Source organism: Brachyistius frenatus, unplaced genomic scaffold (assembly GCF_029030835.1).
Source record: "Brachyistius frenatus isolate BFR_SWC_R1_liver_20210118 unplaced genomic scaffold, ASM2903083v1 Contig_393, whole genome shotgun sequence".
Taxonomy (NCBI): domain Eukaryota; kingdom Metazoa; phylum Chordata; class Actinopteri; family Embiotocidae; genus Brachyistius; species Brachyistius frenatus.
Window position 1 is genome coordinate 196909 of NW_027210992.1, and position 24388 is coordinate 221296.

The 24388-nt window shown below is 42.9% G+C and overlaps 1 protein-coding gene across 1 annotated transcript in view; it reads right to left on the bottom strand.

The window, feature by feature from the left end:
* The window catches only part of bmp2k (BMP2 inducible kinase), a 32632-nt gene extending 12485 nt beyond the window's left edge, over window positions 1-20147 (bottom strand). The window contains 13 exon segments of the mRNA XM_069724746.1: window positions 73-374; window positions 2995-3135; window positions 3219-3439; window positions 4394-4542; window positions 4766-4845; window positions 4926-5029; window positions 5678-5810; window positions 7628-7709; window positions 9893-10014; window positions 12257-12399; window positions 13047-13152; window positions 14898-15016; window positions 19988-20147. Of these exon segments, the coding sequence (XP_069580847.1) occupies window positions 73-374; window positions 2995-3135; window positions 3219-3439; window positions 4394-4542; window positions 4766-4845; window positions 4926-5029; window positions 5678-5810; window positions 7628-7709; window positions 9893-10014; window positions 12257-12399; window positions 13047-13152; window positions 14898-15016; window positions 19988-20147 (1862 nt within the window).
* Window positions 20148-24388: the final 4241 nt, after the last annotated feature.

The following is a 24388-nucleotide window of genomic DNA, read 5'->3' on the forward strand; positions in this document are numbered from 1 at the left end:
CGAGAACAGCTCGACAGTTTGAGAATAAAAGCAGTACTTGTAGAGACGTTCCTCGGTCTAATGGTACATTACCTGGAGTTAATGTACGAGGGATCCACTGGTGGTGGCTCCCCCATCTGGACCGCTCCAGCTCCAGGTCCAGGTCCAGGTCCAGGTCCAGGTCCAGCACCACCACCAGCTCCGGGTCCAGCAGTGGGCGTGGTCGAAATATATGTACCCAATGAGATCTGGAACTCAAGAGGGGAAGACATATAGGGGAGAGGCTGCTGAGCGGGATGATGCTGCTGCTGCGGATGTTGTTGTTGTTGTTGATGATGTTGGTGATGCTGCTGTTGTTGCTGCTGCAGGACAAAAGCCTGTTGATACTGGTGCAGCTGTTAAGGAAGGAAGAGAGGGACAAAGAGGAGGAAGGGAATGAGGGACGGACTTTTGATTTCATGGCGCATAAATGATGATGAAATGTTGTTAGAAACCAGTTCTGGATTTGGAAAGCTGGGGACACAGTGGAGGGGAGGGATGAAGGAATGACAGTCAAACAGGACGAAGACCTTCAAACTGGACACATCAGAGATCACCTCAAACAAGATGGCAGTCAGCTGTTATGAACAACATATTGTGCAGTTCAGGTGCACCAGTATTGGATTCAACAGCTGACGTTTACTTTGTTGCTTCCAGGAGTTTGTAGGAGTTTTTCCTCTGAGTTTATTAAATATCTGCAGCTTCATACACCATATTAACATCAAAGAAAGGAGAGTTGCATACATTTATGCAACAGTAGTTGGGCCTGAACCATCCATGATGCTGTTATAGCCCTCGTGATGCACTGAGCTTCTTTCCTCTCACTCTTTCACTCTCTATAACTCGTATCTCACCATCACATCTCATGCTTTTTCTCTCCCATCGTTTGTTCCCATGGAGCTGCATGTCTCTGCTCCACCAACAGTTCATGTCTATGATCTCTGTGCTGTCCTTTTCTCTCTCTGCTCTCCTCTCACTTCAACCGGTCGAGGTAAATGTTCTCCACCTCTGATCCTGGTTCTGTTAACAGATGTTCTCCACCTCTGATCCTGGTTCTGTTAACAGATGTTCTCCACCTCTGAGCCTGGTTCTGTTAACAGATGTTCTCCACCTCTGATCCTGGTTCTGTTAACAGATGTTCTCCACCTCTGATCCTGGTTCTGTCAGAGGTTTCTTCCTGTTAAAGGGAGTTTTTCTTCCCTCTGTTGGAGGTTTGTCTCCCTTAAAGAGGAGTTTTTCCCTCCTAAGTTATGTGGGAATTGTTGAATTGTTGTATTGTTGAATTGTTGAATTGTTGAATTGTTGTATTGTTGAATTGTTGAATTATTGTATTGTTGAATTGTTGGGTTTCTCTGTATAATATTGTAAAGTTCTGCTCTGAGGATTTAATGTGTTAAGTGCCATGAAATTGTTGTGATTTGGTACTACTGTACATAAATAAAAAATTGAATTGAATAGTTAATTTATTATTTGTAATGACTGATTCCTGACAGAGACAAGATTGATCAGGATCAATATGTCGCCCACTTCTCTAGGACTCTGCTAAATGTTCCAGTTGTTGCCGAGCCTGTAACAGCGTCACTGTGATTACTGACTGGAAACCCTGTTGACATTAACACGTGCACGCCCACGCTGCAGGGCAGACCAATCAGTGGCAGGTGTCTGAGTGTGTAACGCTGAAATTAAGAGTCTTCTTGTAGTTGCAGTAGTGGAAGAGTTTTGGCCCAATAGGTGGTCGATGCCGATTGGTTGAAAGCTGCTCCAACAGTTCAAATGAACCCAAGGCCGACGCCGAGAACGTCTGGAAACTCGTCCCTATAACGTTATTCACACCAGGCTACCGTTTACCAGCTGAATCACCAGATAAAACACCTGTTCTCCTTTTACACAAGTCACGTGAATAAAAAATACTTGTATTACAAAATCTGCAGCCACTAAAATCTCATCTTAACTTGGACCTGAGACAGTTTCCTTCTGTTCAGGGACTAAAGCTCAGACATGCAGCACCGTGCTCTACGGGGATGACATCAGTCCAACCTTTTTAAACTCCAAATGAACCGGTCATTATGGTTCATGTTTTTCGTTAGCGGTTTCTATTAAGTGATTTGGTCTAATTCAGTTTCATTCTAACTCCAAGTTGTCTTCACTGTCACGTCTCACACAGCTCTGATATTCACAACACTGTTGTGTCCAAATGAAGCTGATCTGATGTCATTAAACCATATTGTAAATGTGCAGTTACTTAGCGAAGCTTCCTCATCACAATCAGCAGCAGGTCTAGGATCACAGTGGAAACGCTGCTTTTAAACATTCGGCAGGTATCTGGGGAATCAGAGCAGTGATTGTGAGAGGTCCTCTCTTCCCCTGCCTGTGAACACTTCATATGTCAGCATGCAACGCCGAGGAAACTGCTCGATTTCACCCTCTGTTCGATCCCCTCGTGGCTTCACTCAGACCAGATTGCCTCTGAAATAAAACAGATGGTACGTGTTTGGTGGGGAAGAGACTAAAAATTGCGCCGCCCTTGCAGTGCACATTTGGAGGACCTGTGTTTGTGTGTTTGATTCAGTAGCTGCGTAAATACTAGTTTTCTGAATATTTGGACAAATTCAGTAGGAAGTTTGAGCGTCTGCTTCCAATGCTGCTTGGCACAGACGTCAGGAGATTGGAGTGAGGCGGACTGGCTGCCAGTGTTTGGAGAAGAGAGAGCAAATTTAGGCCATTCTGACATTAAATTAAATATTCAGCGCCGTCTTACTTCATGCTGCGCCTCCATGTGTTTCTCTGTCATTTGTTCAAACTATTTACGGCAGCTTTGGATAAAATCTTCTGCTCTGAAATTCTGTGGTGGTTTAGAGTTGAACGAGCTCCGGGACAAACGGCAGCACGTTCACCCTGATGGACGTCCGTTCTAGAGACAGTAAATCAAACATTTTCACCACCAGGAGGAAGGTGGGGACCTTCGACACGACTCACCATGGCTGCATACTGAGCCTGAGCCTGAGCTTGAGCCACCTGCTGCTGATACATGGGCTGCATCATCATCTGCTGCTGCTGCTGGTGCAGCAGGGCCTGCTGCTGCTGGAGTTGGAGCGACTGCTGCACAGCCTGTTGGTACTGAAGAGAGTTGCAACCACATTAAACATAGTAGATGAATAATAGCTGTGACTTCTGATGACGTGGTAACGTGGTGGATTTACCTGGAGGTATTGGAGTTGCTGCGCGTTTGCATGTTGTTGCTGCACTGCTTGTTGTTGTTGTTGTTGGTGATGATGATGTTGTTGTTGTTGTTGTTGTTGGTGATGATGTTGTTGTAGCTGCTGCAGACGCAGGTCACCAGGCTGTAGCTGCTGCAGGACGCGGTGCTGCTGACTGCTGGGCTGCGGCTGCATGGACGGCGGCCCTGACCCGGGGGTGGGAGCTGATGGGCACGTACAGATGGAGCGCTTTATTACTTTGGACACGACGCTAAACACACAAGTCAACACGAGTAAACTGCTTCAGTGAAAGCTGTTCTAAAGATTGTGAACTGCATCGCTACCAAATTTGATTCAAAGAAATGAAGAACAGCGATGTTTCACCCATTTCAGTCCCAGTCGTACCGGGCTGCATCTCCAGTTCAGCCATTTGGAGAGAAAGGCTCACTTAGTTTTCTGTGATCTGATACTAAAGGCTGTCTGCACACAATACAACATGTTGACATACAACATGTCATACGTGTACATACATGATACTTCTTGTGTAATTACAATGAACAAAAACACAGGCAACAGTCTTAGAGAACCATCCCATCTGAATAGTCATAATAAATCTGTGGCATCAAACAAAGGCCAAATAATGAAATACTTTTAAAACAATGTACGAATGGATTCAGTCTCTACGAGCCACGACACAAAGTTCTACATTTTATTAAAGTTATTTACAAAATGTTTGACTCTGAACAGACTCTACATGGAAGCTGCAGAACACCGACCTTCCTCGTCCTCTCTGCTATGTTTTACGGTGTAAAACACCAACAACAAACATAAGGATCCAGTAAACCAGACAAACAGCTGAACAGTGAATGCCCCGTTGCTCGGTTACACTGTGCGTTCCGCCGATATACAAACAGGCTTCTGCATGATGGGAAGTCAATCAAATAATTGGAGACAAAGGGTCATGTGACCGGAAACCTCTTGCTGTGAGCTATCGTGAAGTTTGAAATTAATGTCAAATCTAACCAGCAGAGGGCACCAAACTCTGTGTTCTCCAGCGATATTGAACTCTGGTCGTTTTATACCAGTTGTTTAGTTGTTACTACTCAGATTTACTTTACATTGCACACATCTCATTTTAACAACAGATATTGGAGCTCAGGCCTAATTGGTTAACGAACCTTTCTGTCCGTTGCTGACGGGTGCTGAAGGCACAGTCATCTTCACAGGTGTGACAGTGTTAGCGAGAGGCAGGACGTTACTGTTGGCAGCTTTGGGCCTCTGTCTGGGAGCTATCGATGTTTCTGTCGGGCCCACAGAGTCGGTTATCCTGGAGAGAAGGAGGCAAAGGTTGTGGTTTGATTTTGTATACGCGGTGGTGTGCGTGTGTACAGTGAGGACTGCTAGGTGATTTTAATTAATCCTATTTTATTAGACTGAAAAAAGATAGGAATTATTTAGTGACTAGATAGAGATTTCTTTTATCATCCTGTTTTGTAATGAATTTATAATTACCAGTGCTAGTTTATAGATCATTAAAACTCTCCTCATACCTGGCTTTTGTCACACTTTTCTTCGCAGCGACCTCGCTGGCGGTGAGAGGCTCTGGCAGCGATGTAGGGATGGGAGAGTTCTACGAAGACGGCAGGAGAATGAAGTTAACCGTCTGTAAAAGGCTGAACGCCTATTCATCGCTGTGTTCTGCTGACTTACAAAGAGATTTGACACAGGACAGTCTTTTCCAGCAAATTTGAAGGCAAAGTAGGACACTTGGTAAATGTCTGGTCTCGTGTCCTGGTCGGGTTCGAGCATATATCCTAGAAAGAAAGAAAAAAAAAAAAAGGTCATTGTATTACACAGCATGTTGTGCAGAACAGCTGATTTACTGTGGTTAATGTGCATCTTCTCTGTTTGGCCACTTGGTGGAGATGTTGGTTAAATATTATTATAAGGAAGCTCCACTGCATGATGCATTTTGGGAAGTGAAATAACAAATAAGGCTGTCATGACTGACAGTCCCTGACTGGTTCAAACAGGATCAACTTACGTAAACGCAAGACAAAAAAAAATTCAGACAGTTACAGATCGATCTGTTGGCGAACAGAGCAAAAAGAAAACTGTCAAAATAACAGAAAACTGCAATTTAGATAATGAGAAAAATGTAAATAAAAACTTCCACAAATGATCAAACTTTTATGTATCTGTGATTGTGTTAGTTGATATACTTTAGCACAGTCAAGCTTAAAGTTTAAGTCCCATGATGTGGAGGAGGAACCTTAAAAAAGCCTTTTCAGATATAGCACCAAAAGTAGTAGCAAAGAGAGAAGAATGATAAACAACTCAAAACATAGCAGAAGGGCTTCTAAATAGTGATTTATTAAATTGTGATAACCAGTAATTCTCAGCTTGTAATGAATTATAATCAGAAAACACAGTCTGACACCATGAATCCATGTTAAACTTACTGATTAAGCAGTGCAACTTGAAGGAGAATTTGGAGTTATCTGGAACGATGAAGGTTCCGTCACATATGGCAACTTGACTCTCCCCAAATGGAAGAGCAAAGAAACACAGCTTGTACAACAAGCATCCAAGTGCCTGTGGAGAAAGCACACATTCAAATACCTGCATCCAGTTACTGTAAAGCTGCTGTTGCTTGAAACCTTAGTTTTGGTCTACTATGGACTGTTTTCAAATACTTACTTCAAGCAATACAACAAATGTTTTTCTGAAAGTCCTTCATATTTATTAATAATATGGACAAACACCTTTTCATTTTGTCTCAATATGAAGCAGCTGTAGAGGAACCTAAAAGGTTAAAAGCACATATCTGATCAAGAAATTGATGCCAACAGTGAAGGCCTGAGTTTCTGAAGCAGTGAAGGAGACACATCACGTTTGCAAGTCAGAAACTATTTGGTTTCCATATTCAACCCTAGTAAATATCTGCCAGTTGAACTGATTTACATTAAAAGTGAAAAACTACCCGAGACGGACAACGTCTTCAGACCATTAACATACAGCCAGCACAGAAACATTTTGGATGCACGTTTGCTGAACAGTTAAAGGCCTCTCACTTAATGTTCAAGTTGTTTTAAGCAAAGAAGACTTCAACATTTCCTCCAGACGAGAGCCTATTTGAGATGAGACCAGTTACAATATACAATCTGTGCTTTTTACAAGGCTAGAATGAGAACTAAACTCTCAGCATTCATCACAGATTTCAGAAATACAAACCAAAAATGGACGACAACTACTGAAAGTGTAAAGTACAGTCGATCCCGGTGGGAAGTCCTGATGTTGCTGCTTTTTCTTCCAGCCACCGAGCTACAAAGGACTGCCTAGTAAATTACTGTTCCTTATGTGCCGGGTTAAAAAGTTGCTCTTCATAACAGGACCACAGTCTGCTCCTCTGGCAGTGTGGCTGTCCAAACAAATCCACATGCAAAAGAGCTCTGCCCCCCAATCATACATTCAGTTGGAGCTATATTTGGCTTCAGCGCCTGGGTTTTTAGCCGACGATGCAGTTGGAGATGAAAGAGACTCAGGAATTAGCCACAGTGTTTAGGGAACGTTTTCCTGTAAGCGCTCCATCGGTAGACCAGATATTTTTCACCGTTCTCCACTCAACCAGATAATCCAGTTGGATACTTAGCTGCTAATCTGAGGCAGACGGCATATCAACAAACACAAAGACTGCACGGATAAATGTGCATGATATTTGTGTGAGACAAAAATAAACAGCTCAGTGTCAAACACGTGGCTGAAGAACAGGAAGTGAGAGCGCAGGGGGCCGTTGACAGGAAGTGGGAGTTTTTGTTGTTGTTGTACGTCCAGTCGTTGTTCTCCAACGGCCAGATACTGATTCACAGCTGCTAATGCACAGACATACACAGTGTAACTCATCAGTGTTCACGACTGATTCTATCATATCTATCAAGTCCTTTTAGGTCTGGATTTAAAGATTTTTAAAAAATAGAACATGAAGGCAGCAGATATCCCTCAACTGTTTAAAATCCCCTCAATTTCAGTGCATCAGTTTCCACTGGCCCTCAAAATGGCTGCTGCCGTCTCACACCTTCAAAACAGCCAAGGCCCGTTTTACACAAGCTTATCAGGGTCCTCAAACTGGGTGTAATTATCTCGAACGCAGGGAAAATAGAAGAGGACGAGCAGCGGGGAGGGAGGGAGGAGGAGACGAGGCCGAGCCCTGGCTTTGTTGTGATGTTGCTCAATGTTTTATGAAGGAAAAACACTGTTGGAGAGCTGGTGGAGGCAAACAGCCCGGAGCTAGAGAGGAGGAGGGGTGGTGTTGGGGCAGAGTGACACGATACTGTACTGCCAGGACAAACCGGCCTTGCAGGGTGGATAACATGCACACGCAGCAATACTGAACACACTAAGTAGGCCCTTACCCATATATCAGCCTTGGTGGTGATGGCTTTTCCTGCGTACAAGTTTATCATCTCTGGCGCCCGATATGAAAGAGTTGTGTACCTGTGAGATACAACAACAGGAAGTAGTCAATGACACGTCCATGTTCAGACGGCAGAGCGCCGGAGGAGGTAGGAATCATCACGTTTACTCATGGGCTGTACTGAGGAACGAGTGCTTATTTAATGCATCTTTTGCCAGCTGTGGTGAAATTATTTTACACACAAACACATGATAAAAGGATATATGAAAGCTAGAAGTAGCTCCACAGACCGACACAAGCTGTTAAATCACCACCTCGACATGTCATCAGCTTTTAAATGAATACAGCAAACTTACAGAGACACATTAGCATTCACTCTCTGAGCGGTTTCTGATCTCTACTCCAGATGAAATATCTCTACGTACTAAATGCTCCACCGTGTCTCGTACTATACACACAAGGACATAGTCACTTTAATATTCATCTGGTAATACCATGTATTGTGTATATAATAATGAATATTCTGAAAGGAATTGTACACTATTAAGGACTTGTAGTTTGGATACTTCTGCTACTACTTCTGTAGTTTAGAGTTCCTCTAAATTTGGGTTCTGGTCGGGTTAGGCAGAAACCTTTCTCTGATGGCTTCATGCGTGTTTGTGTTTACTGATGCAAGCATGTTTACTGATGAAGCAAAACCAATGACCACAATCTGCTGGTAAAGGTGACCTCATTCACTTTGCAGCAAACGTTTTATCTGGTTTTCTGCTCACAGTCGTTCTGATAATAATCTAAGCAGTTGGTTGTGTTTGGAAGCTGAATAACGAAAGTTCATCTGAGTCACCGCAGTTCGAAGGCCTGACGGTTTCTGTAGGGCGAGTGTCACGGAGATGTTTAAACACCGTCATATACTGCTGGTAAGCACCAAACATTGCACTTTATTGCAGTTGTAAATGTGGGAAAGTTAACAGGCCAGAGCTGACAGGACTGCTGTGATTTGACACGGAGAGAACATCCACTAAACTCTGTAACAAAGCAAAGCTGAAGGGACCACAAAGGAGTGACTACCTCCCATAAACATCATTTACAACGGGTTTACAACAATATGGTGTTTGCAGGAGTGTTCATACTTTTGGTTTACTTGGATAGTTATAAAAAAAAGTTGCGTTCAATGTAAATAAAATCTAATTTATCTAATCTAATCTAATTGATAGAAAACAGAAAACAGAAAAAAGACAACATCAAATATTGAAACTGAGGAATTGTAATGTTTTTGGGAAGATGTGGAATCATTTTGAATTCGATGGAGTAATTTCTTTTTGAAGAGTTGGAATTACAGTATTATCATTGTACTAAAATCACGACATGTTATTGCAATATGTTGAGTATTGTACACGTTTTTCAACTGACTATTACGTCTCCAAAAAGAAAACTTTTTTTAGCATTTGTTTCATCCAATACATTTACAATATTCAATCTGTTCAACACATTTCAGTAATAAATGTTGCACATGACAAATATATGTATTTATTTATCTTTACTACATAAGAGTTCAGGAAACTGTCTGTATGTTTGTCCCTCGTGTATATTGACAACCATTCATCCCATCTGCTTCAAACGTGGTGGGTGTATTTCCGGGGACGCGAGGTTGCGCTCTGGCGAATTTGGTGTGATTTGGACATGCGACACCGTTTAATATTAATAAACCTTAAAGAAAAGGCGACCAGCGCTCCAGCGGGGGCGGAGCCTCCTATTCTCCTGATGATGGAGGGAGGTGACACTTCTGGAGTGTGTCTCCCCTTCATTTTATAACTGTAATGGTAAGTTAGTCTCTGTCTCGCTCTGTGTTTGTGTTTCTCTGTCTCTGGTCTCCTGCCAGCTCTTTCTTTAACCCCGCCCCCTGGCACACACCAGCTGTTTTAACATGAGAATTATGTCTGCCATGTAATTCTCTCACATTTCAAATATAATAAAAATACTTTCCAAGTAACTACACTCAGCATCGACTCACTGCAGGGCACACCACTGTGTTACTGCACGACAAGGATCAGATTGAATTCATAGAATACATCGTTTTTATTTATTGTATTGTATTTTCATTGCAGTGATTTATTTTATAGTATTTAGTTTTACACACCAAAGTGGCAAAGACGACTCTGTTTTTTACCAGCACACTCAAAAAGCTCAAGTCTTTGATGCTTGGCGAGTTCTAATTTTGTTCTGTGCTTTCGCTGATAAAAAAAAAAACAAAAAAAAAACGTACTTCTTAATCTCGTCCTCCACCGCCGTCACTCCATCTTTATGTGGAAGCAAAACCTTGTGAGTGGCGCTGCCGAAGTCACACAGCACGTAATTCCCCTGGTCGTTCAGCAGGATGTTTTCAACCTGGGAAAGCAGCAGACAGAGATTTTAGACTTTTTAAAGAGAAAAAACAAGAGAGAAACGGAACCAAAAGACTGAACGGCACAAATGAAAACTCAACATCATATATTGTAGAAAGATGCTGTCACATGCAGTTGAATGTCATTTTGTCTTGACAAGTGTATTTATAAAAAGAGCTTCAAATCCAGAACTTCTCTAAATGCATGTGCCAGTGACATTAGCAGAAGTTTACAACTGAAGTTGAAAACATGTTAGTGTGTTCCCCTTACAGGAAATGTGTGTGTGTGTGTGTGTGTGTGTGTGTGTGTGTGTGTGTGTGTGTGTGTGTGTGTGTGTGTGTGTGTGTGTGTGTGTGTGTGTGTGTGTGTGTGTGTGTGTGTGTGTGTGTGTGTGTGTGTCTCCAGTCTTATGGGTGGGTTTGAAAGTCAAAACAACAAAAAATATTATAAAAAACACTAAAATCTTTTAGGATGCCAAAGCAGGTCTGTGAAAGTATCACAGGACTCAAAAGAAATGCACACAGTCTGTATTCAGCAACTGTCATGTGACTACCAAACGTCCGCCCTGAGCAAGACCAACTGTCAAACTTTAATAGAAAGACATTAAGGCATTTGTGGGAGATTTGTGGGAGATGTGACACACAAGAGGAAAAAAAGACCAAAAAATAAAGAGGCTCAAGAAAAAAAAGATTTCAAACAATGTAGAGAAAACGGACTAAATGAAAGCAGCACTGAGCGTTTCAGTCTGTCGACAGCTCAGGGTTAAGAGGCTTTTTTGCACTCTCACTTCCCCTGGCGATGCGTGACTGGGCCTCCATGGGCTTTTGTGTTCCTGCAATGTTATGTAAGCCGTGTAGGCTGAAGAGATAGACAGCGAACAGAGGACAAGCCTGTGGATCTGAAGGGACTGCACTGTTTAGAGGCTTGTCCAACTGGACAGAGTACAGCAACCCACTGATGGGCCACTGAGGAGAATTCAACCAGTGGGAAATCACCACGAGCCCCCAAGCATCAGCAAAATGAGGCTAATTCTGGCTCTTAGCCACCTTCTGTTACCGTCTATTCTAAAAGTCAAGTTAGTGAGAAACTTTAGGAGCTAGTGTCTACTGTGGCCTGTCAGCTTAACTCTGGTGCTCTGACAGAAGTAGGAGGAGGAAGAAGAGGAAAAGGTGGCAGATGAGGCAGCAAAGGAAACGGTGGAACGAAAGAGGAAGCGGAGGAGTTCAAATGAGCAGCGAAGGTGAAACCAAAACATTCGTTCTCCTGCTGACCAAGCAGATTTACATTATTTAAATGTATAAACAGTCTCTGACATTAAATTGAACTTGTTCAGCTGGCAATCCACAAGTTTCTCCTTTTTATTTTGTTGGCATGTTTAGAAATCCACTGCTGTAGATTCTGTGCAGAGCACCATGGTTCAAAGTGTCAAACAGTGTCAGAGGAATTGAGACGTCTTGTTTTCTGTAGGGTTCAACGGTAACTCTCCAGACATGTTTATGCTGATTCTATTCCTGTTTCTAGGAATATTCTTCACCCTTTCAAACATGCTCAGGTATGATAACAAATTGTGAGACTATGACCATAGCAAGCAAAAACTGGACCTAGTTTAAATCTGGCTGCCTCCCCTCTGAAGGAGTCCCTGTGGGCAACGACACGCCGCCCGCAGAGCACCTGCCATGTTTGGAGAGCTCACTGGAAGTCTCCGTCAGGGTGTCGAGCACCATCTGTGTTCTACGCTGGATCTCCTCCACAATGTAAAAATGGCGACCTTTTACTTTGAATCTCCTTTTGGGGGAACTGATTAAATCTGTGTGTGTGTGTGTGTGTGTGTGTGTGTGTGTGTGTGTGTGTGTGTGTGTGTGTGTGTGTGTGTGTGTGTGTGTGTGTGTGTGAGAGTGTGTGTGTGTGTGTGTGTGTGTGTGTGTGTGTGTGTGTGTGTGTGTGTGTGTGTGTGTGTGTGTGTGTGTGTGTGTGTGTGTGTGTGTGTGTGTGTGTGTGTGTGTGTGTGTGTGTGTGTGTGTGTGTGTGTGTGTGTGTGTGTGTGTGTGTGTGTGTTAGCTACAATAGGCTCCAGCCGCCGGTGACCCCCTTCAGGATAAAGCAGGTATAGTAAAGGATGGCTGGACATTATCAGAGAGCCGGTTTTACCTCTGTAACCTACAGTCAGCAGCATTTAACCGGTACAACTGATGGAACAAAGGAGGAGAGAGGAGACGGAAAGAGAGCAGAACTGATGCCCTCCTCACCTTCAGGTCTCTGTGGATGACGGGCGTCTTGCATTGGTGCAGGCGTGCTACGGCCTCGCAGGTGTCACAGAAGATGTGGAGCACCTCGGCCTCGCTGAAGCCCACGTTTAACCGCTGGTTCATCTGCTTCACCACCTGACCCGCTGCGTGAGACAGGAGGACGGACAGCTTTAGGATTCAACACAGATCAAACCAACACCAGCCAGCATGTTAGTGCCATGTAAAGGCTTGGTCTAAAAATCAGGTTATTATAAATGGTTGCAATGTTCAATATAGAGGCCAGAAAAGGGAAAAGAGGCAACAAACCACAGCAAGCTATTAAGCATGTTAAAAAATTTGAAATAAATGAAACTTCTGTCCAAAAGCCACTTTTAACTATTTGGCCTGATGGAGCTTCATGAAAACAGAACGGTTACAGCACATACCACAAAACAGGAAAATCTGTGTGGGTTGCATGAGGGAGAGACTGTCTGAGATAACAAAGACGATTAGTAAAGATCAAATTGTATTTAACCAATGAGCACAGGATAAAGTTGGTTTTGTGTAGTTGTTGTGTTTCCTGCAGGGCACGGCTGTCATTTCTAAAAGAGGTGAACATTCATCATTATTACTCCAATAAATGGTAAGAAATAAAGCAAGGCTCTGGTTTGGTTTCATTTAAATCATTTGTCTCAAATAACCAGAATTAATTATAGCGGAAGCAGAAAAGCAGAAACTACGGCAGCAGAACTGTGAATATCTATTAAACACAGTGGTCCTGTAGAAACATGTCATTTATGAAAAGCTGTACCTTTGCAGTACTCCATGAGGATCAGAACCTCCCACACGCTGTCTGACACAGCATTGATTGTGGAGTCCAGGTAGCCGACAATGTTCTTGTGGCCCGACAGCTCTTTCTGCACACGGGATGAAAACATGAGAAATCAGACATACACCCAAATATTCAGGAAGTTCTGCACAAGAAAAGGAATATTAAAGATGTGCATCTACAGAATTGAACTTTTCAGGGCACCTACTATAAAAACAAACAAAAAGATCAAATATTGACAAAATAAGCTTTTGATGTGATTGGAAACTGATTTGTGTTTGTTCATGTCAAGTGGACGCTGCTGCTGAATGAACAATTTAAAATCAAGCTGTGGTCTCAATATATTTCTGCTCAGTTTTAGGTGCAACGATTATAAACTGCATTAAAGAGGGCAGGAAAGTTCACTGGGTCAAATAAATCCCAGGTAAGTCTATTACATTGCCTACAGTTGTAAACGGAGGACTTTTTTGTGAAAGGATTCTAAAAACAGAATGAGAATAAGATAAATAACCGTATAGAACTAAAACATTCTGCAGGGTAAAAAGCTGCAAGTTAATCCGTGTAAGACTGTTTGCACCGACTGGTTTTAGTCTGTATGAGCAGCGTAAATCTGGAAAAACAACATTTAAGATTGCAACAAAGGCCAGAAAACAGCTAAAGGTGTGACTGCAGCCACAGGAAGCTCGTCTCAGAGGAGGTTCAACACCCAGCTGAACGCAGCCCAGTCCTGCCTTCACAGCCCGGCTGATGTGTGTGTTTTTAGGTGTTCTTTCATGTTCTTACATCACGCTAATCTATTAACTCTACTAATCTTTCTCAACTTGATTTATTGGCTGGATTAAACCTTCAGTGTTTGTTGGTTGTTAAACACCAGCTTGAGAAGGGAGATCGCCGTGTGTTGTGGAAACGGACACACCTAAGGCCACGTCCCAACAGGCCCGCAGTGTGTCAATGGTTAAGGACTCGTGTGTGTGTGTGTGTGTGTGTGTGTGTGTGTGTGTGTGTGTGTGTGTGTGTGTGTGTGTGTGTGTGTGTGTGTGTGTGTGTGTGTGTGTGTGTGTGTGTGTGTGTGTGTGTGTGTGTTCCAGATGACGAGGCAGTAAACAGACACAGAGCTACACTGGGGTCAAACGTTCAAGACGACGCTGCAAGTGTCTGTTAGGTTATAACATAATTAATAATCTTTAACCTTGAATGACATAAAACACATTGAATTGTCCACTATAGTCACAAGTGTCAGCTATGAGTGAGAGGACGGTATTTATTAAAGTATGTCAGACTGGAAAACGCTGAGTAACAGGACGGGTAGGAAGATCAAATGAAGCCATTTATATGCAACGTGTTTTACAAGAGAGTGTCTTTATGAGGCCCGAGCTCCATTTCAAATGGGTTTTATGTGCTTCAATTAAATACCTGAAAACTGAGAATGGCCTCATGAAACTTTCAGATCATAAGCAGAGTGTGTTGGAGTGCACATTAAACCCTTTGTGGATGAAAAGAGAGAGAATCTATCCTACAGCCAGGGAAGGATTAGCAGGAGGATTGCAGCCAGAGTCAAGAATTAGTTTGAAATTGCGACACAACAGGGGAATATAATGGTTTGATGATTTCAGCAGTGATAAGCTGCATTTATTTCACAACCGAGACAAACTTCATTTTCATTTCAGGTTAATTATTCACAGGTAAAAATATATCTTCATTTCCTGTTGCCTGATTGTTATTGTAATTGCAAAAAAATTCATATGAAGACTCAATAAAGACACGCAGGAAGAGTTCATCAGAGTTGAAAGACAGCATCCCTAGCTACAGCAACAAACAGTGTGCTGCTCCCACCATGATAGTGATCTCTCTCTTGTAGACGTTCAGGTCCGGGACGTTGTTCACGTACATCCTCTTGAGAGCGCAGCGGACACCGCTGTGCGTACGAGCCAGGAACACCACGGAGAAGCCTCCTGGAAAAACAGGCAGCATCACATCACCAGAAATCACATCTCTTCACGTACCAAAATGATTTCCAGGCGTAATAGTTAAGAGGCTTCAGGCACTTTTTGCAATCGCAAATGCATGTTAAGGTTGACATCCATGATACTCGTGTTTCAAACTAATTATAAAATAATTTCATCCGTAATATAGTTCCCCCCCCCCAGCTGATTTGAGCTGCTCAGTGGACAACAACGTGGTGCAAACATTAGTCAAAACCAAGGCCGTGCTTAAACATAACACACAATGAAATCCAATAGAAACACCTCAAATACAGCTGACTCGTCAAGGTTTAACCCGAGTGTCCGCATGGGGACAATAAACAGAAGACAGCAGGCAAAGCAAACTAACTAAGTGAAGCATAGTGTTTGCTTGTGTGTGGTCACAACACTGAGGGTGAGTGTAGCAGATAGGATCCGATTAGAAGACGTGTCTGATGCCGCTCTGCAACTAGAACATGCAGCTGATGAGAAACCTGCGACGGCATGCAGCGGTGCAAATGACAAAACTACCGTGAACCGCAGACACAACTGACACAATATGCATCATATAAATATAATAAGAAGTACTAAACTAACACTGTATAAAACAATATGCTGATGCTGCTAAAATGTGTTACATACACAGAATCATATCAAAAATCTTCTGGAAAGGAAACAAACACGGGAGCAGAAGACGGAGCGGTGCAACAGAATAAAGAGATGATGATGTTTGCGGTATGTGTGAATGAGCCAACGCAACGCAGCTGCAGCCACAGACCGGCTGACGCTTCAAAAAAAGATGCAACCGAGAGAAAACCTGCCAAGACAAAGTAGCAGAGCTGTTTACACCTGCTGCATGCTGTGTGCTCAGGTTAGCTCGATGGGACTTCATTTCCTTTAACAAGACAATCGAGTATAAAACCATCCAGAGAGTTGATGGAAACTGAAACCAAATCATCTTCAGCAAATTTCCAGCCTCATCAGCTGCTTTCACAGATAAAGATGTGATATGCAGACGTCGTAAAAATGATCATTTTAGGCCAGAGAGGAGGCGGGAGGATGTGGGGGCTGCAAGGACGGAGCGACACATTTTATAAGGCAAAATCCATTAGCTCGGGCAAAAGGCCAGCAGGCTGAAAAGAGCAAGCTGTTTAAGCCTGCATGGACAAGATACAATAGAAGAGCTAACCTTCACTGAAAAACAGAAAAGTGAACAAACCGGAGAGCTGCCAAGAACAGAGTTAACCCCGACCCAGTTGCTATGCAGACTGCAAGACACTTTATTACTAGATGTAGTTGTCATGCTGACATGGAGGTGTACACATGATGTGATATCATACAATCATCATTCCAGCTCAAGATTGACAGCTGGAGGAGATAATCTGCTCATCTCGTTTCTCTCCTTCATCTTCATTCAGCAGGGAAGAGACATTTATTGGCATTGAAATCATTGAAATAAAACTTTATATTTCTGTTTGCTTTGTAAACAAAAATTACTGGAGGGAGATATGGCATAAATAACAGCTTGGATATACAAAGCCTATTACTGAAATATATAAAGACATTTCTGACTGTGACAGGAACCACCAATGTGGAAAACCACAGCAGAAAAAGGGGAAGCGATGACATGAGGTCATAAAATAGCACCTGTCGAACCTTGAGCAGGAAAAACAACGTGAACGTGGTGTCTGGTAAATAATAGTGACAGGACTTCCTCCGAGGTGCTCCAACCACAAGCATTTAGTCACGGGTTGCGGTACTCGACAAAACTGTCAGTCATGCGTGTCGAGGACGGTGCACAAATCCTTCCTGGGTCTCCCCAGCAGCAGCTGACCCGTCTGTCACCACAGACAGATGCTTTCTGGGATCCTGGCAGCCTCTGATCCAAAGGTGGAAAGTTAAGGGAAGTTAGAAGAGACTCAGCTCAGGCCAAACAAATGGCTGAGGCCAGGTGCACCAGGACCAGCGTCCCACTGAACCTCCAGCCTGAGGCCTTCTGTTGCCTCCCATGATTGCCAGCCACAGAAGTGTTGAGCTGAATGGCTGTGGATCTGTTTTGGGGGGTTTGTGCCCACAACACAAACTTCCAAAACTCCTTAACGTCACAAAAGCTGTCTTACTGTACAGGAGGCTGGCTTCTCCGATCACAAAGAGTTTTGGGGATTTCTTTAGGTCCTTTTATCTAATAATCAGCTGCATTATTCATTTTCATTTACAACTTATAAAATTAATGGATTTGTTAAGCTGCATTCAAAGAATTCAAAATCTAATTACTATGAAATTTCACAAAAATGTCAGGATAAAATGGTAATATTTTATATCAAAAGGTCAAAGGTTATCTTTGCTGTGACATCATAATGTTCTGCATTAACTTCTTTCTGGCCTTTATTTAAAGCCATAACTGAGGAGCAGAAGGGGAGACTGTGACCATATTCCACATGTGGTCAGATTGAAACTGAAAGTGGGACACTGATCTAAACTGTGCTGATTGTACAGATCAGGTTGAACACGTGTGAAACATCCACGATTCACAATTTACAGCTTCTTTGCAGCAACTTCCATATTTGAAGCATTGTCTGTTGTCATGGCAACAACTTTGTGGACCATCAGAATCAGCTTCTTTTTTTTTTTTTTTACCAACAATTTGAACGCAGACAGTGATTCCTTTAAAGTCTTTACTACATGCATCATATGAACCTGGGGAGACACGGGTGTAAACTGCAAAATGATTGGTTGACGGCGGGCAGCAATTCACCTTTTTCTATATATCCTGAATCATTTGCTTTCTAATGTCCACACAACTCTTAAGCCATCTTCAACTGAGTAAAGCACAATGATTTCAGGCTGAAGTATTGGTTTCTTAAAAAATGTTCAAATCAAAACCTGATTTAATCACTGCTCATACCCAGCAGGGTTCAGTGTACCTGAAGGCCGTCGGTGTATTAAAACGTTGCTGCTGGTCCAACTCCAGGACTCGTTGCACTATTCCTGTATCTCCCCTTCAGATCATCTGTTAGCAGGCTGCATTGCAGAGAAGGGATGCAAGTGCTTCTCCATGAGGACATGGTCAGCTGTCAGTGACAGTTGGGAGGAAAACCCCAAAACCATCAGGCCAAGAGGAGGTGGGGGGAGGGCTGACATTAAAGCCTGTTACTGGGCGAGGGCTGTAATTACTGGAGAATTTTCCCCGGCCGTGCAGCCGGTGCCGGGGACCCTGACATAACTGAAAAGCCTGACTAACTACGACAGTCACGGGCGGCCCACATGAACGCCTGCGGAGGCCCGAGAGAGGATCTTAATCAGCCTTTATGGAACAGATACTCAGGAGGCCTTGTGATGTCAGCCAGGAAAAAAAAAGTTATTCTGCGCAGATGTTCTTCCTCTGAAGCATGATGTCATCTGATAACAAACCACTCTCTGACCAACCCTCTTTCTGTCCATCTCACTCTGCCTCTCGCTTTTAAACCCCCAGCACCATACTTCGTTACTAAGACTGTAGTTCAACCAAAAGTGCTTCATCCAGCTGCAGGGTTAGTGTAGAGAGGGGAGAGAGATGTTTGTGAGGAGGAGGTTTGGAGGTATTTCCTCCTCGAGCCTCCCCGTCCCTTCACGTGAACCCACAACACCTCCACTAAAAGGCTCCAGAGCTGCCAAGCTGGAAGATAAGAGTTACTAGCTCAAAATAACTAGAAGCCACCTTTGGTTGACTTCATTGCAAAAAGTGTGATGGATATTAAACCTTCAGTTAAGTTTGAAATAAAGTCGAGTGTTCATGTAAATAGTGTCTAATGTGAATGATTGACTTGTTCTACTTGAAATGATCAAGATGAAGAGTTGTGTGAAAAGTAGAAGTTGTGCTTTGCAGAGCTATTCACTTTTCCTGTTTCCCCTTTCCCGTCAGATCTCATCTTGACCTTCTTCCCTGACCTCCCCTCGGTGTACTTTTATAGGAATCAAAGTGGAAGTGGATCTCCTTCCAGGTGAACTCTCAAACACAAACCCCAGGAAGTTGATGTCAGAGCTTACAGAAACAGTGTTGAATACATTCCTGAAAAAGCAAAAGACTCTCAGGTGAGACTGACAATTATTTAATACCAAGTCTTGCAGCAACGCGAGGTTCAATTTAATAATAATAATAATAATAAAGGGTAGTAATAATCGATTCATAGTCAAATATGATTTTTTTCTTGAAATGCCCATCCCTACAAAATATTTACACAAGGACATAATTATCATTAATGTGGATATAATGACTAAGTGGGTAAATTTAACGGCAATAGCAGTTTTAAAATGACATCACTTTACTGTAACGCAGCCTTTAAAACCAGGAAAAGAAATGATCATGATATCAACCTCGTGATGTATTGGCCCGCCCTACACCGACTTTATTACTGAACCACTAGTCTAAACAAAACATGCTGACTTTGCCAAATTCCTCATGTAGACTAACAGGTGCCGTTTTTCCACGGTGAATGTAAGAAAAGGGTTTCCATTACCAGACTACAAGGTTTGTACGAGTTTGCCACGCTGTGCCGGCTGCTCCGACTAATTACCAGGAACGACTTTTGGATCCCCGGCGCTTTAGCAAATCCTCTGAGATCTGGTATTACACGGACTAATGTGGGAAACACTCGAGGCCTCTGGCTGATTAATATCGTGGCCAGTGTGCCATTTGGTAACTGTGAAAACTTGAGTTACAACAAGGCTGTCTAACTCAAGTAAAGAAACCAGAAGCGTGCATTTTGAAAACGTAAGAGCAAAATACAGTTTTTCAGTTTCACACATGAAACCAAGAAGCAGCGATATTTGTATCTGCGGGCCGAATGCGAAGCATCCAGCTGACGACCTGACATGTTCTTTAGAAACTGACAAGACTCTTCGGTGTGCAAACACCCCGCCCTCGTAGCCCACGTTGGGCTCATGACTATCTGTGAAGAACACAGCTCCATCTGTTTCTCCAACGTCCTGAGAACGAGCTCGACAGCGGTTCGAAGCAGACGTACATGCTTTTGGCGAGCGGTCGAGAGATTCTGCACTCGCTGGGTGTTTTCCTAGCAGAGCAGCACACCACCTCGTCATCTCCTCCGGACCCGCCAACGGACAAAACCGGCCTCGTCTTCATAGAGAAAGAAAAATCCTATTTCAAATCTGGAAAACTTAACTCTCTTCAAGTTTTGTATTAAACGCATGCAAAAAAAAACAACAACATTGCACTTTGTTTAATTACCATCAGTTCCTCATCCCTTCACCACCTGATCAAACTGGAAAAGCTCCACAGTCAAACACGTGAAGGCCAGAACAAGGTGATCACTAACGTCAGGTATTCTTACACTTCTGGCAGATGCTCCAACATCTGGAACCCTGACTTGGTCATAACCTGCCTGCTCATCACATTTCAATATTACCAGCTTAGGAGGGGGCATATGATTTACTGTAAACAAATATGGATCCATTTTTGTTTATCAGTACAAGATTGATAAAAGTGTGCTCCACAAAGCAGTCAAGGAAACAGTTCCCCTGAGATTCCTTCGTTTCAAATCTCACTGAAAGAACTGAAAATAGCTGCAGGAAATAAAGATGAGTGAGAAGGAAACCTCAAACTCAGTGCTCATGAATTATGACAGTACTTTAAGAAGCGGTGTTCATGAATCCTGGAGTTGAATCAGGGCTTCCAGGTACTTCTGTATTCACCAGCTCACCAAGCAGAGGTCACTTTCAGCTGCTCTGTCTCGTCTGCTTCGTGCAGCGTTGGAGCATGAAACCATGACAGGAACAACCTACCACACTATTTCTTTCCTGTGATGACACGCTGTCCTCTGTAGAGCAGTTTGTCCAGAGTGTGCTGGTACTTAAACTAAGGTCACAGCAGGAAGGACAAAAACAGAAGTATTTGTTCAGGAGCTCTGCTAAATTCATGAAGTTTTATGGCAAGCTGGCTCTTAGATAATGTGATCTGTGTCTGCAATATTTTATACCCTTCTCTTTTTGAAACAGAGCAGTGGGTCATCCAGTGGATCCTCTGGCTATTCTAAGTAGGGCTCTACAGAGTGAATATTTAACATGTTTTTGTGCCTGAACATAAATACATGCACATGTTTTAAAAAGGTGTTTGCAATGTTAAAAATGTCCCCCAAAAATCAGTTTCAGAAATAGTTTCGTCAGTATTTTAACAGCCATTCTTCATCTCTTGTAGATTCTGGCGTCTTCCACGTCTTTAGTCCTCCACTGGTTTCACATGTTTCTACAGTAGTATGAGAGTTACTGGGGTTTTCTACATAGTATAATAGTCACTGTGTTTTCCCAGAAAACACACACACACACACACACACACACACACACACACACACACACACACACACACACACACACACACACACACACACACACACACACACAATCTCATCATGTGAGGTTCAAGGATGTATCAAAGTAAATTTCATGGAAATCCTGTCGTTAGTTTTTTGTTTGTGAAGGAGAATTTGGAACGAGGCAAGTTTATTTGTAGAGCACATTTCAACAACAAGGCAATTCAAAGTGCTTCACATAAAACCATTAAAACATCAGTCAAAGGAAAAGCACATTTAAAAACAATTAAGAACATTGATCGAAACATTAAAAACAGTTATTAAAACATTAAACAAGCTAAAAATAGAATAAAAGTTGCAGAGCAGTTTAAGAAATAAAATACAGTAATAAAACTGCAATTAAATGAAAGCTTGGGATTCGAGGATGAACCAGCATCTCCTACAACACTCATTCACCTTTACAAGTTTACAAGCTGAAGGAGATTCAAGGGACAGAAAACTGTCTGAATATCGGTGTCACTGCTGTCAGGGCGATATCAAAACAGTGGCAGCCCAATACAGCAGATCAATCAAACCTGACTGTTGAACTTCAAAACTCAAATAATGAACCTGGATCAGATCTAATAGTTCTGTCTGATGATGACAATGAGAAAGACTGAATGGAAAAACAGCAGCGGAGGAACTATTTCTAAGGAAACAAAGAAAGTCCAATTGTAGAAGAGTAATGCGGCGCCAGCTGTTTTACCTCCAACAAGTGGGACCACCTATCTTCCCCAGAACACACCTCCGTTCATGTGTGCAGTCAGAGGTGACAACTGCAAACACCACTGAAAACCGTTTGTGGTATGCATCACAAAACTGTCCATCTGGCAGGGCTGCACATGTCTGGATAAAACATACTGTATTTGATCAACTTTAAGAGGACTTGACACAACAGGTTTATTGGCCAACTTTTTTGTTTAACAGTCCATCTTGTTATTAGGCTAGATATTATAGTAATACTAATAATAATACAGTATAAATACAGATTACTCAATTGTATCAAGGAAATGCCACCATAATAAAACATTGGTGACTCTGAATGTTAAAAAAACGACAGACTTCAGATCAGTTATCAACATTTATGTACAACCCTGTTTCCAAAATAGTTGGGAGGCTGTCAAATGTAAATAAAACACAATGTGATGCTTTGTTAACCGTGTCAACGCATATTTAATGAAAATTAAAACCAAAATTTCAAACCAAACTTAAATCATTAAAATGTCTGGTAGTTTTCACGGCAGCGGTCCTGCCAGGTTTTATTTCATTCTCAGAACTCAGCATGACACCTGCACATCAACGGAAAGGGAATAATCTTGTTTTCAGCCTAAATTCAACAGCTTCCTGACACCAGACATGAAAACAATCAGCTTCAGTATTTTTTGGTGATTGTTTTGTCGTGGGTGTCTCTCGCTCTCTGGGTTTCTCTCTCCTCATTCACTTTTCATTCTTCCACTTCACTTTATGTGTAAAGCACAGCGGCCTTCACTGCCATCAATCAAATCTCTACCCTGACGCAAGCGAACGGGGAAAAACACTTTAAAAGACAGATGTAAGTGTGTTAAGAAGACTTTCTCAGAAGCAGCTCCATAAAAGGTGATATTTGGAGGTGGAGCGATGACGACATGTTGTTCATCCTGGGCTTTCTGAGTTCGGGCAGTCGGCTCTCATCCATCTCACCTCAACAACTACTTTTACAGATAAACCAGCAGTCAGAAGTGGTCGTGCTTCGGAGGCTTAATGATAAAACTGGTAAAGACAGAGAGGTGATGACGATGATGATGATGAGAAAGATCAGTTCAAGTTCAACCGCATCACAACATATGAAGGAAAACGCTTTTTTTTTTAAACTATAATACTGTTGGATTTTTTTTTTGTCCTAGAAGTCTCTTTTTAAGCTCCACTGTATTTTCAGACATTACTTTTTTTTTTAGGACTTCGGCCAATAATTTGTATTGTTCATATCCTCTGTGAGAAAAGTTCCTCTAGTGTTATCAAAATGTCACGAAAACTGCTGGGGCATAATTTAGGATATTGCCAAACTGTGATGAAAGAGTTGTAGTTTTGTCAATACGAAACTGCAATTACCTAAAATAAAAAGCAGAATGAGCGTCTGTCCGTCCGAGTTAGACTACAACATGTTTAAACCTTTGTCCGATGTGGTCAGTTCAGACTAAACAACAGTTAGTAATTGTGTAGGTAAGTAGAGACTAAGTACGTTTACATGAACCTCTTCAGAGTTGTAGTTATGCAAAGGAACAAACATGAGCAGAACCTGATGAGTCCACCTGGACCACGGTGTGTCCACCAGGTGTTGGTTCAGTCAGGTGCACAGGAGGTTGCACAACTTCCCTTCTCTACGTATGTCTAAAGGGGAAGTTCACGTTCACACTAGCAACACGGACTAATTTTGCCTTTCAGAAACATGAAAACAGATTGTCAACACATCGAGCGGGTGATTGACAGGTGGAGCGGTGCGGCTGCAGCAGTTCACCAGGCGCTGCACCGGACCGTGTTGGTGAAGAGGAGCTGATTCAGAAGGTGAAGCTCTCAGTTTAGCGGTCGATCTACGCTCCGTCTCTCCGATGGTCAGCAGCTCTCTGGGTCGTCACAGAAAGAACGAGGTCGCGGCTACAAGCGGCCGAAATGAGTTTCCTCCGTAGGAGGCCGGGCTCAGCCTTGGAGATCGGGGGAGGAGCTGGACATCAGGAGGGAACTCGGAGTTGAGGCGCTACTCCTTCATGTCGAAAGGAGTCAGCTGAGGTGGTTCAGCATCTGATCAGGATCCTCCTGGCCGCCTCCCTCTGGAGGTTTTGTGGAGACGCCCAACTGGCAGGAGACCTCGGAGAAGACCCAGAACATCTGGAGGATCATATCTCCCTGTTGGCCTGGGAACGCCTCGGGATCCTCAGGAGGAGCTGGAAGATGTTGCAGGAGAGGGAAGTCTGGGTCAGCTGGCTTGACTGCTGCCACGAGACCCGACCCGGATAAGTGGAAGATGATGGACGGGCGGACGGAC